This window comes from Brassica oleracea, chromosome C3 (genome assembly GCF_000695525.1).
Source record: "Brassica oleracea var. oleracea cultivar TO1000 chromosome C3, BOL, whole genome shotgun sequence".
Classification (NCBI taxonomy): Eukaryota; Viridiplantae; Streptophyta; class Magnoliopsida; order Brassicales; family Brassicaceae; genus Brassica; species Brassica oleracea.
Genome location: NC_027750.1, coordinates 22,606,096 through 22,623,585, shown reverse-complemented (window position 1 = coordinate 22,623,585; position 17,490 = coordinate 22,606,096). Strand labels below are relative to the sequence as shown.

The window sequence follows — 17,490 nt, the reverse complement described above, 5'->3', positions numbered from 1 at the left end:
ATCTCACTGGTTGAAACTATGAAATTAGTTTTTTTTTTTCCAGATATGTTCATCGAGATGACTTTCCGTTGTAGACGACTTACATGAAAGTCTTCTGGTCAATGCATAGTTAATTTTTCAATTGACTTTTAAATGTGTTTTTCTAGACGACTTACAAGGAAGTCGTCCATCTTTGTTTGTTAACGACTTACATGCAAGTCGTTCAGTAGAAAAAAAAATTCAATATTTTGTTATACCTAGACGACTTCCATGTAAGTTGTCTCAGGTTAGTTTTGCAATTGAAAAATAAAACAAAAAAAATTATTTTTGTTTAGACGACTTACATGGAAGTCGTCCATCAGACGACTTCCACGAAAGTCGTCCACGACTTCCATGATTTTGTTATGGACAGACGACTTCCGTGTAGGTCGTCTAGAAAAAAATATTTTTTTTTATTTTATTTTTCAATTGCAAAACTAACCTAAGACGACTTCCATGGAAGTCGTCTAGGTATAACAAAATATTAATTTTTTAATTTTCTACTGAACGACTTACATGGAAGTCGTCCAACAAAAGTTAAATTTCTGACACAATCCGGTCAAATGCAAAACTAACCCATTTTTTCTAGACGACTTACATGGAAGTCGTCTCGATTTTTTTTTAACAAACAAAGATGAACGACTTCCATGTAAGTCGTCTAGAAAAAATGGGTTAGTTTTGCATTTGACCGGATTGTGTCAGAAATTTAACTTTTGTTGGACGACTTCCATGTAAGTCGTCTAGAAAAAATGGGTTAGTTTTGCATTTGACCGGATTGTGTCAGAAATTTAACTTTTGTTGGACGACTTCCATGTAAGTCGTCTAGGTTTAAAATCAATTGCAAAACTAACTTAAACGGACGACTTCCTAGAAGTCTACCAGACGACCTCCGTGGAAGTCTACCAGACGACCTCCGTGGAAGTCGTCTGCGTCAATGTTTAATAAACATTCATTTTCTCTAAAACTATAAAGAATTTTTAATATATATATTTTTGTTAATTCATGTATATTAGTCAATATTGGGGCTACTGAATGAAATTTATAACTTAATTGGTGATATTTATAAGGTTACCAACATTCATGCTTAGTTTTTGTAAATTTGTTAAGTAACTTTAAGATATGTTTATTTAATTTTCAAAATTATTAAGTAACTTCAAGAATATCAAGTAACATGGTTTAATGTGTCTTCTCAGATCATAAGATATACTTTTTACTTATGTATCTAATGAAAGTGTTCTAGCTTTGAACTTATGTAATGTTTTATCTTTTGTGAATTTGACTAAGTTTTCTTGAGAATTCTTCTCCCTTAGTTGTAATAAATTTGATTAATTTTTTGGTTATTGTGTTTTGCTATTGAAGTTGTATCAATAACTTCAATTATGTCAAGTAATTTTGGCAAGATAATGTCGTGGAAAATGAACCTATTTACCAAACTTTTTCATTAATATCTCTTCAAATTTACAAAAAAAAAATCACAACTAAAGGAGTACACATGCAAATCACAAAACAGACCACAAACAAAACTATTATAGAACATTCCTTTACAAAGACAAGCTTAGACTTCACTTGATATGGAAGAAGACCCCGTCAGAAGACTTCTTGGAAGTCGTTTGGAAGACTTCCTGAAAGTCGTCTAGAAGACTTCTTTGAAGTCGTCTGGAAGACTTCTTGGAAGTCTTCTTGCACATTATATTTTAGAAGACTTCCGAGAAGACTTCCCATAAGTCTTTCAAAGTCTGATCCAGATCTGAAAAACATGTATATCAAACCCAGATCTGTAAAACCTGCATATCATATCAAAAAAATGTTCAAATGGCTTAAAACAGAGAAAATGAGTGGAAAATTAGATAGACATACTTTTATAGAACACACAAAGTACATATGCAAGTGGAAGATGAGAACCATCTGATTAAAACCTGCAACAAAAAGATAGATTAGTGAGAAAGACATGAGACAAAAATGAAAAATTCATATAAAGTTTAGTGTTTTCAAGTTAAAGAGATTATAGTGGGTTTGAAGAGTTTTAGTTTGGGAAAAAAGTATGAATTTTATGCAACAGGAGGTTACCAAATGAGGAAAAATTAACATAAGAACTTACCAAAACGCTCAGATCTATTATGAAAGGGGGACATAGGTGAAGACTCCGTCAGAAGACTTCCTGGAAGTCGTCTGGAAGTCTTCTAGCCCAGAAGTCTTTCATATCTGAAAAACATGCATATCCAAATTCAGATCTGAAAAACCTGCATATTCAAATCCAGATCTGAAAAACCTGCATCTCAAAAAACGTTCAAATGACATAAAAACAGAGAAAATGAGTGGAATATTAGATATATCTACCTTTATAGAACACACAAAAATACATATCTAAAATTATTAAATCTACTTTTAAATGAGTAGAAGATGGGAACCATGTGATGAAAAACCTGCAAAACAAGATAAATTAGTGAGAAAGACATGAGACAAAAACAATAAATTGATATAAAGTTTGATGTTTATAAGTTCAAAGGAATTAGAGAGAGGTTGAAGAGTTTTAGAACGAAGAACATACCATTTTTGTTGCAGTCATTTGAGAGGAGGAGAGAGAATGTGTAAATATTTTTTATATACGGAGACAAAAAGTCCAATAAGATTAAATATTTTTGATCAGAAGACTTACTAGACGACTTACTTGTAAGTCGCCCAGAAGACTTCAATATTTTTAGCGGGAAACTAAAATATTTTTAGCGGGAGTTAGAAGACTTCCCAGACGACCCTAAACATAACCCCTAAACTAAATTAACTAACTAAACACTTCATAAAATCAAATTAAACTTAAAAAGTGTTTACTATACACATAAATAATCACATGTTGATAAAAATTTAATTTTTCAAAAAAACATTTAAGCTTTTCAAAATCTAACCCTAAGAATACATACAATACTACAACATATGTTGCCAAACCCTAGACCAAAGAATATCATGATTCACTACTTTCACTTATTTATGTTGAAAACAGTTCAATTTTATTATATCTTAATTTATATTACTTAAAACTGTTTATAATTACATGATTTTAATTTTTCGCTTATCAAAATATTTTTTACAAAATTTATAAAATATTTTTAAAATCAACTATACCAGACGACTTCCATGGACGTCGTCCAGAAGACTTAACAAAATCTCAGAAGACTCAGAAGACTTAGCGGAGATATATTCGTAAAAATGAGTTCTGTTTTTTTGTTTGGTCACAAGGGCTGGTTGTAATTTCACAAAGCTTTTGGATTACTTTTGCATTTGATTCAAGTTTGGGTATACTTTTGCAATCAAAATCAAGTTTTGAGTCATATTTGGTAAATCCCCCTATATAAAATAAAATTTTAAAAAGTAATGAATCTACATATTTTGTAATTTTTTAAAATTTTAGTTAACAATTATAATAACACAAAACTTAAGAAAAAGTTATAATTGTCATATTTTTCTCTCTCTTCTTTTCTATGTAATATTTTTATATAAGTAATAATGTGAATATAATTTATCAAATCATATGTTAGAATAATTATTATATAATTTTATACATTTAAAACTTTAAATATAATCAAGATATACATGTATTTATATATTACCGGATCGGAGCAGATATCCGCTTCCCAAAATTTTAATATTTGTGATTTGCTTCGATTTTAATGGATATTGATTTTTAGTAGTTGTTCTGCTTCCAAAGTTTATGGATATTCGGAATTTTCGGATCGAATCGAAACGAATAACGTTTTAAATCAAATTTAACGGATAAAATGCTCAACCCTTACTAACACATGCACAAACCTTAGTGAACTTCTCAAGCTTTCGATTCTCTATCTTATTTATCTATGAAATTAATTAACATAATTTTCCTTGAATTAACATAATTGGACTAACGCATATTCGAGCTGAAGTCAAAATTCCCAAAACTTGTTCTTGATATGAGTAAAACTGTTCGTCTGATGTAAACTCTTACTGTAGTTGTATTAAAAACTAATGATAAAGTATGCATTTTCTATTTTATTATAAATTTACATTACTAGTTGATAATATATTGACAACTAGAAAGCGTGAGAGAGAGATAGATACTCGGTAAGCCGAGATGTATATCCACAGTTGGAGTCTTTGGATTTCATATCCAGAATTGGGTCGCAAACTTTCAGTACAAAGTTATAACATCTCCATGGTATATATCGACGTGTCTATATATCATATTAAAGAAAGGTTTGTAGTATTTGGTTAGGTACAAATGCGATCAACTTTTGAATTTATATCCATGTACATATATACCCTTGGTTACAAGGACACCTACCCATACATACGCATAAGTGACAGATAGGTAAAATATCTACACATCGAATGACCCGTTCTTTTTTATGATAAGGTTGTGATTTTTGTGGTTCTTGTTTTTTCATCTCTTACATTGATTCAGTATGTTGTCCAGAAAAAAAACAGTGATTCAGTATTATATCGAGTAAATTCACAAGAACGTAGCTACAATGTAGATGATTTATTAACAATTTTACAAGAGACAAGCAAATGTCGAGCAATCATATTCTATAATATCAACCCAAAAGAGTTAAATCCATAAAATTAGTTGGCAACGAGCGATAGTATGAAAGTTAGGTGATGACAAAAGTTGCTATATTGCTTCAACTATATTTTCATAAATTTATTTGTCTGGATGAAAACCACAAAATTTTAAAAATATAATTTTGATTGGTAATATGTAAATAACGGGATCCTATATTTAGACCAAAAACGGGATCCTATATATTTTTACTTATGAAATATTTTCTCTTTTTTTTTTACAAATTCCACCTATTAAATTATACTTGATCGGTCATCTGATATATTTGAAAGAACCCTATCAGCCGGCTATTCATAATTTACATAAAAGAAAATTACGTGCTTAAAATCTCTCTAAAACAAAAAAAAAAGACAAAGACATCAACATCAAACTAATCCATGAAAGTAAAATGGAGTGTATTTTAATTTTATTCTCAGACCAATGTTATCACTGTAGCCCATATATTAATACTAAAACAACTTCTGCACAAACACACGAATCAAAGCCTCGTGTTTCATCGTAGCTTTAACTAAAATTCCCCAAAAGCAAATTCAATATTTTACTAGGTCAAACCCACAAGAGAAAAAGAGAGTCAATCCCAAGGATCAAGAAATGAGAATTGAGAGGAAAATGCTTTATTGGATTTGCTAATAATAAGACATGAAGCAGACTGAAAACATCTGGTTTTGTCCAAAAAAGAAGGAAGTCAGATTCCAAAACTGCGCACCTACATTGTTTAATACTCACTCACACATACATTCATGTTTTTACTGTTTATACACAGTCAATAACTTATACACAGTCCATGTTTTATTATTTACCCATCTCTCTTTTATAGTCTATCGTAGACTTTTCACTTGTGTCCCCCTCATGCGGCAACATCCTCAGCAACTTGATTTACTATATACAATAATATAAATCATAAGATATTTGTTAGGAGCTGGTTTGTAAATTATTTCGATACAATACTGAAGCGAAGGGACCAGCAATCTTTTTAGCTGATCAGAACAATCTTTTTAGCTGATCAGAACAATCTTACTAACGTGTGTCTTTGTAAGAAAATCCAACTTTTACTTTTTCAGGAGGGAGTGTAGCGGATTATGTATAAATAACTCGAAGAGTGGTGCACAAAGTTCAAGTGTTTGTATAAAATGTTCGACAAGACATTGACTAAAGCATTCCGAACATGTCAACAAAACTACAATTCTAAAATTGCAAAAAGCTGCTAAACGGTGGAATTGCATTTAACACGCATTCTATACCAAACCTTTTTTTTTCTTGAACACCAAAGAAACCAAACCTAATCTTTGTCTATAAACTAAAATGTCAACCATCGTATGGAAACTATAGAACTAAATCAAACTAAAAAATTCTTATTGTATATTCTTAAAAACATCCTTATAAGACAGTTTTTCCAAATGAATCTTTAGACTTCATTGTACTAATATGTTTAAAATAATATAATTATGTATTTAATTTCTTGAAAGTTTCGCTGCTAAGAGGCAAATTATCTTTTTATATTTTTTCTCTCTTATTTTCAAATTCTAATTAATTTTCTTGGAGAGTTTATCCGATGATGATATTCTTATTTCAACTCAATCCACGAGTAAATGTGTTAGCACCACTTCTAACCATTTGGAGCTTGTACTAGCTCTAATCTTTCCAAACTTAACTTTCTTGAGTGCTTGTTTATATAAAGCATCAGTATATGGCCCAACCCAAGAAAAGCTGAACAAAATTAGCAACAATAGCAAGGGACGAACTGCATCTCTTCCGTGGAAGAACATAGGATTATTGGGCCCTAACTTTACAAACCCAAAGCCCAGAAGACGTGTGATTCTTATTTTTAGGATCATATTTGCCTCTTCAATTTATGTTGACACGAGTTAATTACTTGGCACTCAAAATATTTGCGTGTTTAAGTATAGGCAAATAAGACGATAATGATTAAGAGTAAAGAAAGATGCATATGTTGCGCATAGGCAACATGTGAAAAATAGTTGTGTTCATTGATTACGATATTATATTATGTCCTTCTAGATTAAAATTGACAAATGTGACTTCATACGCGCCATGATCTCACGGGAGACCTAGTGGCGGTCAAATAATGTACATAAACACCAAAAACTGTGTGGAATTATCTGCAATAGTGTTATCCTTTTTTTTTTTTTTTTTTTTTGTCGTCTATTAGATTAATAAAAAGTTCAAACACTGATTTACCCACAAAATCAGCAAAGATATACAATCTTTCTGAAGCCATAAACCGGCATAGAAACAAGATACTATCCAGAAACAAGTAATGTAGCAAACACTTACCCCCAACAAACTAACTTAAACTAAAAAGAACAAAATAACTAAGCGCCAAGAGGAGAACAACCATACATTCAAGGGAGGCGAAACAACCAGCATTAGAAGCATGATTGATCGAGAAAGCGTAGCAGGCCTAAATTATTGAGGTTGAAAGAGGAACCACGAACAAACACCAGACTTACCATTGCTTCACCTCAAAGAAGCCAAAGAAACCTCAAATTCCAACCCGAGCAGCCAATGAAGATACATGTTTGGCGATCGACTACTCCAAGACCTCCCGCAGTTGAGCATAAGCTCCATAGCCCCTTACCAAGTAATCCGGAAGAACCTGTCCGTTGCATATCAAGGGACAACACAACTTCACACCACTGACACTTTACCCACTGAAATCTAAACGAACGACCGATGAAAAACATGACGAAAGATAACCACAAGAAAACCACCATACGCTCCAAGGAAGAGGGCTTATAACCGGAGACAACAGAGAAGAACCTGACCACAGGCATGAGAGAAAACACCATCCACACTTGCCGCAAGACCACACGAACTCCCAAGCGCTTAGGAAATCTGATTCTCTTATTAGAACTAAGACCACTAAGACATAAAACAGAACAAAAGAGAGTCTTTGATGCACTAACGAAAAGGCAGAGCTGGAGAAACTAGCACAACACACCACCATTGACCACTTGAAAAACGACACACCAGGATCACATGGAAGAATTACCACCCCACCTCAGAGCCAACCTGCCACCGCGCACCAGAAAACAATTTCAAAACTAGCGAGACCCCTCCCCCCAAGTAATCCGGTAGAAACACAGACACACGCTCTCACAACAAAGCCTTTCAAAAGCAATAACATCCTCAAACTAGTCTAAATAAAGATAACTTCACCAGTGTCGGACCACTACCAACAGGCCAACGACCACCGCACCGGAGCCAATCTCTACCTCGGACCGCCGATTCTCAAATCCAGCGAGAGCAAACAAAGATCTAACCAGCTAACCACAAAAAAAAATCTTCCTGAAACGAGATCCGCAACTCAAATCTTCAACGTCGCAAAACCAAAGTGAAGATCCGCCGAGCTAAGAAGAAAGAAGATCGGAACCGCTTCCGACGGTGGCAAGAGACGCCAATATATAGCCAGAGCAACAAAGATGAACGACAACTACACTTTTTTGCTTCGAGAAAGAAAGGAACTAGGGTTTTTTTCTTTTTTTTTTTGTCTTTTCTTGAAATGACGATTATCCTCAAATACTATTCTCAGCAATAACAAACAAACTATATATTCTATACGCTTATTGAATCTATCCTACATGTAGCTATATTCTTTGTCATCGAATAAGACCTTTTTTATATTTCAAGAACTCAGAAACCTACCTGCACCACACCGCACCTCATTTTATAAAGCTTTTTATATATTATTTTTGGAAAAACAGATCTATTTTTCTGGATTTGACTTTGATTCATATGTACGTTGCAGAATTTAGGAATACAAATTTTAACGATTAAAAATTAAGAAAATGTATTGCGTGTTTTATCAACAATCATACAAAACAAAACAAAATGAAAAAGATAAGAAAAAAAAGTAGCTACGGCTAAAGAAAAGTCAGCTAAACCGGTAACCTCATCGAACCATTGGTTGAGCCGCCTGTCCCGGTTGACTTAACCGAAGTTCCTTCGCCGTCCTTATTGACTCCTCCTCCTCTTCGCACATGCACCGAACTGTTCCTCCACAGAAACGACCCGTTTCTAAGTAAAGCCCACCGGTCTGACCGTACCGAATCACCGGTTGAATTCACCACAGCATTGCCTCTAACGCTACCGGTAGCACCTAGCCTAATCGAACCATCATCACGACTCCTCCACAGAAACGACGGCGTTTTGCGGAACAACCAACGATCAGACCAAGCCCTTGACCGGTCAATCGGTTTACCTCTTCTCGAACTCCCTCCCCTAGTAAGACTATCCGACCGGTTCAGTTTCCAATTTTCCACCATCCTCTTCCTCACCTCTTCAGGTAACCGGAGAGTAAACCGCTCGGTACACTCTCCCGGTTGAACCACCGAGTGCCCCGTCGTATGCGATCTCGAAAACTTGACTCGTTTAACATCCACCGGTACACCAGGTAATCTCCTCGAATCGACTTCATTCGTAACCGATTGTTCCGGTACAGGAGAAGCAACCACCGGTTCAGGATCCACCACCACATCCCGCAACTCAAGATCCGGTTCGACAGCTACTTGCTCGGCGAGATTCGTTCTGCAAACGGGGCAAGTCACGTGAGCCTCAAGCCAGGCGCCGATGCAGTGAGGGTGAAACACGTGATCGCATTTAGGCAGCAAACGCAGCGTTTCGTCGTCTTCGAACTCGTTCAGACAGATCGCACACTCCAGCTCCCCTTTCCCGAGCTTCTGCGTCTTCACCTCCGAGTAGACAAACGTAGGAAACGTCTCCACCACGGAAACGTCTAGCCCACGCGCCGCCGCGGTGACGTTTCCTCTGGTTCTTCCACCACCAGCCGGCGAAACTCCGGCGTCGGGTGCGCCGGAGCAGTGGCGGAAGTAGATGGAGAAGAAGCCCATGAAGAAGAGAACTGCGATGAGGATCACGACGATCACCGCCATGGCTGGACTTAAGTTACCGTAGTTATACCTTTCATCTCTCGGATCAGGCTGGCCCTGACCCGCCACAAGCTCCGCCACTGATAATATTAGCAAGAAAACAATCGGCAAAACGCCGGGAAACGCCGGCGTCGCGTGATCAGATCTTCTCATGATTTTGTTGTTTGTGTTTTTTTTGCCTCTTGGAGAAGAAAAGTTTATTATTATAACGTCAAAAGAGAACGAAGAAGAAGAGATAGCTGACACTGACGTAAGCAGTAGAGTCAGCATTGAGTTCCACGTGGCAATATAAGCTTCGTACAATCAATTAAACGTGACATTTTTTTTTCTGTATTTGTAACGTAATCAATTTTTAAATGAAATTTTCTGTTGGTTTGTGTTACTATTACAGTGAAATTAGTTTGGTGTTATAATAGTCGTATGAAAACATCCTTATCGGTACCGGTGAGAAGAGTTAACTAACTATATGTTTCAAAATTTTCAAAAGATCACATGAAGAGGAGAGTTAACTAAACTATGTTTGCATAATATTTCGGACAGCTTTTGTATGTTGTCTTTTATTGTTCAACAACTATGCTAAACTTCTTTATATCGTTTTCATGTCACTGGATTCACAAATAATTTTTTTTGTTTTGTTAAAGTTTCAGCTGTTATCCACAATTTTTTTAATACATGCACATAAACAAAGACTCGTTTTCGAAAAAAAGGACTCGTTTTCACAAATTATTTTGGGTGTCTCCTTATAAAAAGAGCGATTTATTTGCAAAGATCTTATAATTTTTCGAAAATCAAAAAATCAACTAGCGAAAGTAGAACAAATGCAAAGAGAGGACAAAACTCCAAAAAGAATCGGGTTCCACAATTACTAGAATTTTTTTTGAAACACTCCACAATTACTAGAATACACATGGAAATTTATAGACCATTAGCTTGTGTGTGTGTGGGTGGCCATTAGCAACTGATGCCTTTACAAATATGCTTTCCTTATGGTCCTGATGAAGCCTTTATAAATCGTAAGCAACGAACATAATTGACTTTAACGAATGTTTGGACCCCTCCGAGTTGTGAGTGCAACAAACAACGAAGATAACAGCCGGTGGTGGAAGCAAAACGCAGTCAAACTTCTACCGCAATTCTATTACACACAGATTAATATAAAACTTCAAAATCCATTATAATTATATTGTAATGGAACGATAATAAGTTAATAACAGCCAAAAGCTTGTAATGATAGTTCCGACAATGTTAATTGGGATGGAGTTCACTACACTCAAGCTGCAAATCGGTTTGTTGCACAACACAATCTCTCAGGTAGATATTATGAGACGGCATCGGCTTGGAATCCTTAGAAATGCCTCCAGAAACATTGTTTATGGAGAGAACAAAGAGAATTGCAAGTTAATTTCTATACAAAACTAAGCATATACAATATATTATGTATATAGTTGTTAACTGATTACTTAGCAAGGCCTTTTGTTGTTGTTTCAAGTGTGCAAGTTAGCATTGATTATTATAGACTCAATGAAAAGGATCTTCAAATTTCTTGTAATGTTTCTTGTGTCATAAGCAATATGTGTGTATCTACAAACCACACACAAGTTTGTACAACAGTTTCCACAAACCAAAAGCCACAAAACTTCATCAGTAAATGGTACAAATTTTCAAAATCAAATATATTTCCGAATTCTTTAGTTAAATGTTGAGTGCTTCAAATATATATTAGAAATCAGTAATTAAAAAGTAACAAACGCTCTTCAGATAAGAGTATAATACTAAAACATAAAAGTACATTACAGACAAAAACAATTAGTTGTGTGCAAAGCAATAATAGTAATACAGGTTTTAATGCAGGCTTTCTGCATCATGTACATCAACACACGGAAATGATTCTAATTACTAATTAGGTAATCACAAGAAAGTTGACAAAACGAAAATATAAAAAAACAAGTAATGTATTTATTTTTTAAACAGATTAGCCTAATTAGCAGGATCAAAATACTGCAAATTAACGATATGAATACTTAGATAGATTTACACAATTCTGATTTTAAAACAATCTACAAATCCCTTGAATCACTCAGAACTTTTATCCTAAAAAGGAGAAAATCAAAAGCGTTGCTATATATAGGATTTAGTCGTACTAGAGTCTAATTATAATAGATTAACAAGAAAACTAATAGATATATTCACTGGTCAATAAAGAAGCAATTAAATTAGTAATCTAATTTAAAACACAAAGCTAAAACCTTTTCTTTCGGGTGTCTCGAGACCAACACCAAGTTCAAAACTTCCTTCTTATTTCTTTTCCATGATTCTCTCTGTCTTTCAAGTTTTAGGTTTCTGATAAAATCTTAAAAGTTTCATGGTTGTAGACAAAATCAACGTAGCTTCTCCCTTATGTTGTGTTCTTCCAATGTAATTACTCAAATCATTTCTATGTTTTTCTTTCTCATATTTGGTTAAGTCTTGTCTGAATCTTCTTTCCTGCTAGGTACGACTCAAAACATTCAAGTTATGTCACTGAAGAAGATTCAGACGACCTGAATCATACTACAAAACACAAAAGAACCAATGCTATGCTTTCTGCTTCAGCTCACGGTAAACCTAATATATATCATTGCTTGTACACCAAGAAACCTAGTTCTTCCAAACGTTTCACGATTTTTCTTCTCTCTCTCTCCCAGATCTGAGATGTCTACAGGTAGAAAAAGAGAAGCAAGATCCTGAATCACCGAGAGGAGCTCTAGAAGCATGCTTAAACCGATGCTCCATCTCTTCCTCGGAAGATCCTCCTCAAAACAAAGAAGCTATAGAAAACGCAGACGCAGACGTGCGTTGCAAGAATCTCAGAGCATCTTCGAACTGGGGGAAGTTCTTCAAGCTTTGGAAACGCAGGTCCATGAAACGTTTGTCTTCTTTCCCTCCGTTAAGCTGTGCCCCAGTGATCTCCAAACGCAACAAAAACGCAGATCCAGACGTCGATGATCTGAACCTTCACGATATCTATGACTTCCAATCATCTCTTCACAGCTTCTCAATCACTGACCTCGAAATAGCAACTGACTATTTCAACCCTGGTAACGAGTCTTAACTTATATTCTTAACATACTAACTAGTAACTATGTTTTTATCAATTCTAACATTTTTTTAAAGTTTTTTTATCGAGTCAAAATGTGTTTTTAGAATCTTTTATTACTTTAGGCATTGTTTTTATTGGTTACTAACATTTTTTTTTGTTTTTATCGAGTCAAAGTGTATTGTCTTTTACTACTTTAGGCATTGTTTGGTTGCTGTTGTGACTGAGATTGTAAAACGTTAATAAACGTTTGCAGAAAACATAATCGGGAGAGGCGGTTACGCAGAGGTCTACCAAGGAATACTACCAGAGGGAAAGCTAATCGCTGTGAAACGTCTCACCAAAGGCACATCAGACGAGCAAACAGCTGAGTTTCTGTCTGAACTCGGGATTATAGCTCATGTTGATCATCCAAACACAGCCAAGTTCATCGGTTGTTGCACTGAAGATGGAATGTATCTTGTTTTTAGACTATCTCCTCTTGGGAGCCTAGGCTCTCTACTCCATGGTATATACGTCCACTTTTAAACTTGACTGATTAAACAGTAATCATGACCGAACCTGAGATCTAGGAGCCATAAACATTTTTAAGTTAATAGTAAACATTTTTTTAATAATTTGGAGACCATGAGATATATGTGTATTAAGTTATTAATAACACTTTAAAATTTGGGGGCTAACACGAATGTTTCATTCGATCCGGTAACCATCTTACTGTTAATAATGATTATAAATCTTATGTTTAAAATTGGCAGGACCTTCAAAAGATAAGCTTACTTGGAGCAGACGTTACAAGGTGGCATTAGGAACAGCAGATGGACTAATGTATCTTCATGAGGGTTGTCAAAGAAGGATCATCCACCGTGACATCAAAGCCGACAACATTCTCCTCACCGAGGATTTTCAACCGCAGATATGCGATTTCGGTTTAGCCAAATGGCTACCAAAGCAGTTAACGCACCACAACGTATCCAAATTTGAAGGAACATTCGGGTAACGCTATGTAAATCATTGTTTATTTAACAATTTTTAAGAATGTTTTCTAAAACGCACGGTAACGTTTTGATTAGGTACTTTGCGCCGGAATATTTCATGCATGGCATTGTTGATGAGAAGACGGATGTTTTCTCCTTCGGAGTTCTTCTCTTGGAGCTCATAACCGGCCATCCAGCTCTTGACGAGTCTCAGCAAAGCCTTGTCTTATGGGTAAGTATACAGACCGGTTTGACATTTGAGGCTTAACCAAACCGGCTTACAGTCTATTGGACATTCCTTTTTACCATTTTAGGACAAGTAATGTATCATTTTCTATATGGCCACAGGCCAAACCGTTACTAGAGAAGAAAGATATAAAGAAATTGGTGGATCCGTCGCTTGGAGATGAGTATGATCAGGATGAGCTTAACCGGTTAACTTCCACAGCTTCTTTATGCATAGAGCAGTCTTCTCTTCTACGACCCCGTATGAGCCAGGTACAGTGATATAAGTTATCCCTTGCGTTATCAGTTAACAGTTTTGATTCTTTTTTGTTCGGTTATAGTAATTTAAAAAATGTATGTCAGGTTGTTGAATCATTATTAGGTCAAGAAAGTTGCGTTGTAACACCAAGAGAAGACAATAGAAAGATGATGCAACGAACGTATTCTGAGGAGTTATTAGATAGTATAGAATATAACTCAACTAGGCACTTGAGAGATCTTGATCGCATTCGAGAGGTTGCTTTAGCTTCTTGAAAGTTGAACAATGCCATTATGTATGTATGTACTGCATCTATTGATTCTATTTAGCTATTATGTGTGGACTGGTTGTTAGGCCTGTGATTGAACGCAAGCAAATGTTGAGACTTTTGAGTTTCAGAAGCTGCCTTGAACGTATGGTTTACTCTACTTATTTCGTTTCTCTTGTTTCCACAAGCTTTAGCTGTTTCTTTATCATTGTACAGAGACTCCTCACACGTCCAAACAAAAAAAAATTCCTTATATTGACGTAAACATAGGACTAGTCCACATGATTATATAACTTAGTCTACATGTTAGACCTATCTTTAATACTCGATCAAAAACATATACAAATACTAGAAAAAAACGAAACTAATATCGTATAACCAAATGGTGGTAGCCTAATCTCTTGGGACTTAGTGTTGTACTTGCATTCTCCTCAGCAAGAAACTTTGACTCACAAATCAAATAAGCCCATAGACCTTCAGTGAAAGCACCAAGAGACCCAATATGTATTATTGTAAAATTCACGGCCCAGTGCATATTAATATGTTCATACTGCATGTAAAAAGTTGATTTAACTATTTTTTGTGAACGAAAGCCCTCTTATGATATTTTTTAGCACTGCATGCCTGATCCGAGAATGTAACTGTAATCTTTTGGACATGTCTTTTTGTCCCTTGAATGTTAATTTCTTATCAGGTGGAGATACTTTCTTTTGTGCACTACTATCGTTAGAGACTTATTTCAAATTAACGACAAACAAACAAATGGTAACAACAACTCTTTGCACAAAAAAAAAAAAAAACAAATGGTAACAACGCTAAAAATATGAAAACAATATGTTTTCGGTTACAGATTATATCACTTGGCTTTTATGAACATAACATGTATCTCACTCTGACCACAATAGTGAGTGTACTTCACAGCTTTTGTGGACGTTCTCTCTCCTTTAAGCTCACTGAGACTTCCAACAATCTTTTCTTATGGTTTCAACCGTCTAAACCCAAACCAAATCTCGTAGTGATTAAACAACAAACTATCATGCGTTTGTTTACCAAGATACTCAAGCCCCAAACTCGCTAGCTTCTTCGCACACTCGTCCCCACCTAACCTCGAACAGAACTTCACATTATGCGACACAAAGATCCTCCCTTCGTAAGGCTTCAATTTCCCCACCAGCCTCTCGAGTCCGGCCCACACGAGCTTATCAGGCATATGGAGAAAGACCGCACTCGCGTATATAAGATCATACGTTACACCCGAGCCGAACTTGCTGAACTCCATGTCGTCTCCTCTGAGTATAAGAGGCCGTTTGTGCAAAAGACCTTGCGATGGAAGCTCGTATCTTAGAGCAGCCATTAGAGAAAGCTCGTCCTTTTCGAGGCAGTGGAAGTGCGAGGGATTGAGGTAGCGGATGAAATGCAGACCCACGCGTAAGGTGCCGCATCCGATTTCGAGGACGCGAGAGTTTGGTTTGAGATTGGAGGATTCGGCTAAGAACTCGAATACGTCGCGGCCGCCTGCCCATGGCTCGCCGTAGTTGCTGTGGTGCTGCTCGACTAGTAACTCGCCAGGGCATGGAAGAGCTGTGTGGTTGTTTGCTTCTTCTCCTTCGTAATGAGATATACCCTTGTACCTGTTATGAAAACAACACAGAGTAAAAGCTCGAGTCTTTAATATTCAAGAATCAGAGTAATGTAATAAAAGATCATAACTTTACCACTTAGATTAGTTTTGAAAAGACAGTGACAACTAAGAACTAAGAAACAAGAGCAGAAGATGATAAGATATCTCATCAAAAGCCCTACACTTTGGTAAAAAAACCAATCTACACAGAGAAACAATCTCTCAGCAACAGTCTCGGAGCTTGTTGGATTCAAACAAATGAGAACCCTTTCACTTAAAGAGACCATGAAGGCACATACAAACTTGTTCACTAAGCTAACACCAATTCGATTCTCAAGAACCATTCAAAACTACTTAAGCTTGAAGCTGTAACGCTTACTGTTTAAGATCTGCGAGTTGTTGATCTCTAGTACGAGGATTGATCCCTTTCCTAAGCTCATTCTTCTGCATATGCAAACCGTTGGATCTAATCAGATCTCTAATCCACTCGATATCCTCTCTCGTCGTCGATATCCTCTCCTCTAATCTCACGTCAGTAACGCTTCCACCGACTACGTTCGAAGAAGATAGAGATGGAGGACAGGAGCAGGAGGAGGAGGAGAGGAGGAAGAAGACAGCAGCTGCGAAGGAAACGGAGAGTACAAGCACCGGCACGCTCACGAATATTCCTTTCTGCATCGTCGGCGAAGAGGAGGAGAGAAACGCCATTGATGATGAGAATAGAGAGAGGAGAGAGATCTCTCGTTAAGGAAACTAGTGGAAGGTTTTGTTGTCATTGTGATTACTTACTATAATTAGTATGTCGAGATTAATCTTTTGATTAAAGATCGTAATTGTTGTGAACTTTAAAGCTATAACTTTTTTAATGAATTAATAATTACTCGAATGTACTGTACTATTGGATGGGTTCCCAAATATCATTCTATATTTAATTACTAGCTCCCAAATTTCAAAATATCATTCTATATTTAATTATATTAAAATTTATTTTATAATCTTTTTAAAAAAAAATTGGAGATAAAGATGCTTTGAATATTGAATACTATTTACACATGTATATCTATCTATATCAATAAGAATCTTATACCGCTGTAGAAAATGTTATTATTCTTTGTAAAAAATATTTACTCAGAGAACTTTGTAAATTTAATAATTATCAAGTTTATTACATCTAGTTTACATATTTTTGAAAGTTTTTGGATTTTGTCGTCTTGTAATTACCGGTCTGTGTATATGTAATAGGAAAATAATACCACATTAGAAAGGATTTATATGTTGACCAAAAAAAAAAGAAGAAGGATTTATATAATCTTATCCTTAATAATGAAACAAATTAAAAAAAAAAAGATTTAAGTAATCTTATCCTTAAATAAATAATATTTCAAGTCTCAAGTGCGAAGCATTGGAAAAGAGTTTGTGTTCCTCCTATACCTTTTCTCTTCATTAAAAAAAAAACTTTTTTTTCTTTCTTTCTTCTTCCTCCGATTCTCGCCATCACCACAGCCTTGGAACAAGCTCTGCTCTGGTGTGTTTCCTTAATTGACTTTTCCC

The 17,490-nt window shown here is 35.5% G+C and overlaps 4 protein-coding genes across 4 annotated transcripts in view; 2 read left to right on the top strand and 2 right to left on the bottom strand.

Moving 5' to 3' along the window:
- Positions 1–8,342: 8,342 nt before the first annotated feature.
- Positions 8,343–9,717, bottom strand: LOC106329233 (E3 ubiquitin-protein ligase ATL6-like). Its single transcript, XM_013767858.1, has one exon. The coding sequence runs from the start codon at positions 9,667–9,669 to the stop codon at positions 8,506–8,508; it is 1,164 nt and encodes a 387-aa protein (XP_013623312.1). The 5' UTR covers positions 9,670–9,717; the 3' UTR covers positions 8,343–8,505.
- A 2,102-nt stretch (positions 9,718–11,819) lies between these two features.
- On the top strand, positions 11,820–14,335 carry LOC106333521 (receptor-like cytosolic serine/threonine-protein kinase RBK2). Its single transcript, XM_013771957.1, has 8 exons — positions 11,820–11,931; positions 12,008–12,114; positions 12,201–12,593; positions 12,849–13,100; positions 13,348–13,585; positions 13,663–13,798; positions 13,915–14,064; positions 14,155–14,335. Exons 1-8 carry the CDS (start codon positions 11,879–11,881, stop codon positions 14,323–14,325), a joined length of 1,500 nt encoding a protein of 499 aa, XP_013627411.1. The 5' UTR covers positions 11,820–11,878; the 3' UTR covers positions 14,326–14,335.
- A 775-nt stretch (positions 14,336–15,110) lies between these two features.
- LOC106328841 lies at positions 15,111–16,690 on the bottom strand. Its single transcript, XM_013767368.1, has 2 exons — positions 16,319–16,690; positions 15,111–15,949 (listed from the first exon to the last, which is right to left on the bottom strand). Exons 1-2 carry the CDS (start codon positions 16,645–16,647, stop codon positions 15,295–15,297), a joined length of 984 nt encoding a protein of 327 aa, XP_013622822.1. The 5' UTR covers positions 16,648–16,690; the 3' UTR covers positions 15,111–15,294.
- A 647-nt stretch (positions 16,691–17,337) lies between these two features.
- Positions 17,338–17,490, top strand: part of LOC106335546 (WD repeat-containing protein 48 homolog) — a 5,452-nt gene continuing 5,299 nt past the window's right edge. Inside the window, exon 1 of the mRNA XM_013774091.1 lies at positions 17,338–17,464. The gene's annotated coding sequence lies outside the window, so the exon portion shown is untranslated. The remainder of the gene's footprint in view (positions 17,465–17,490) is intronic.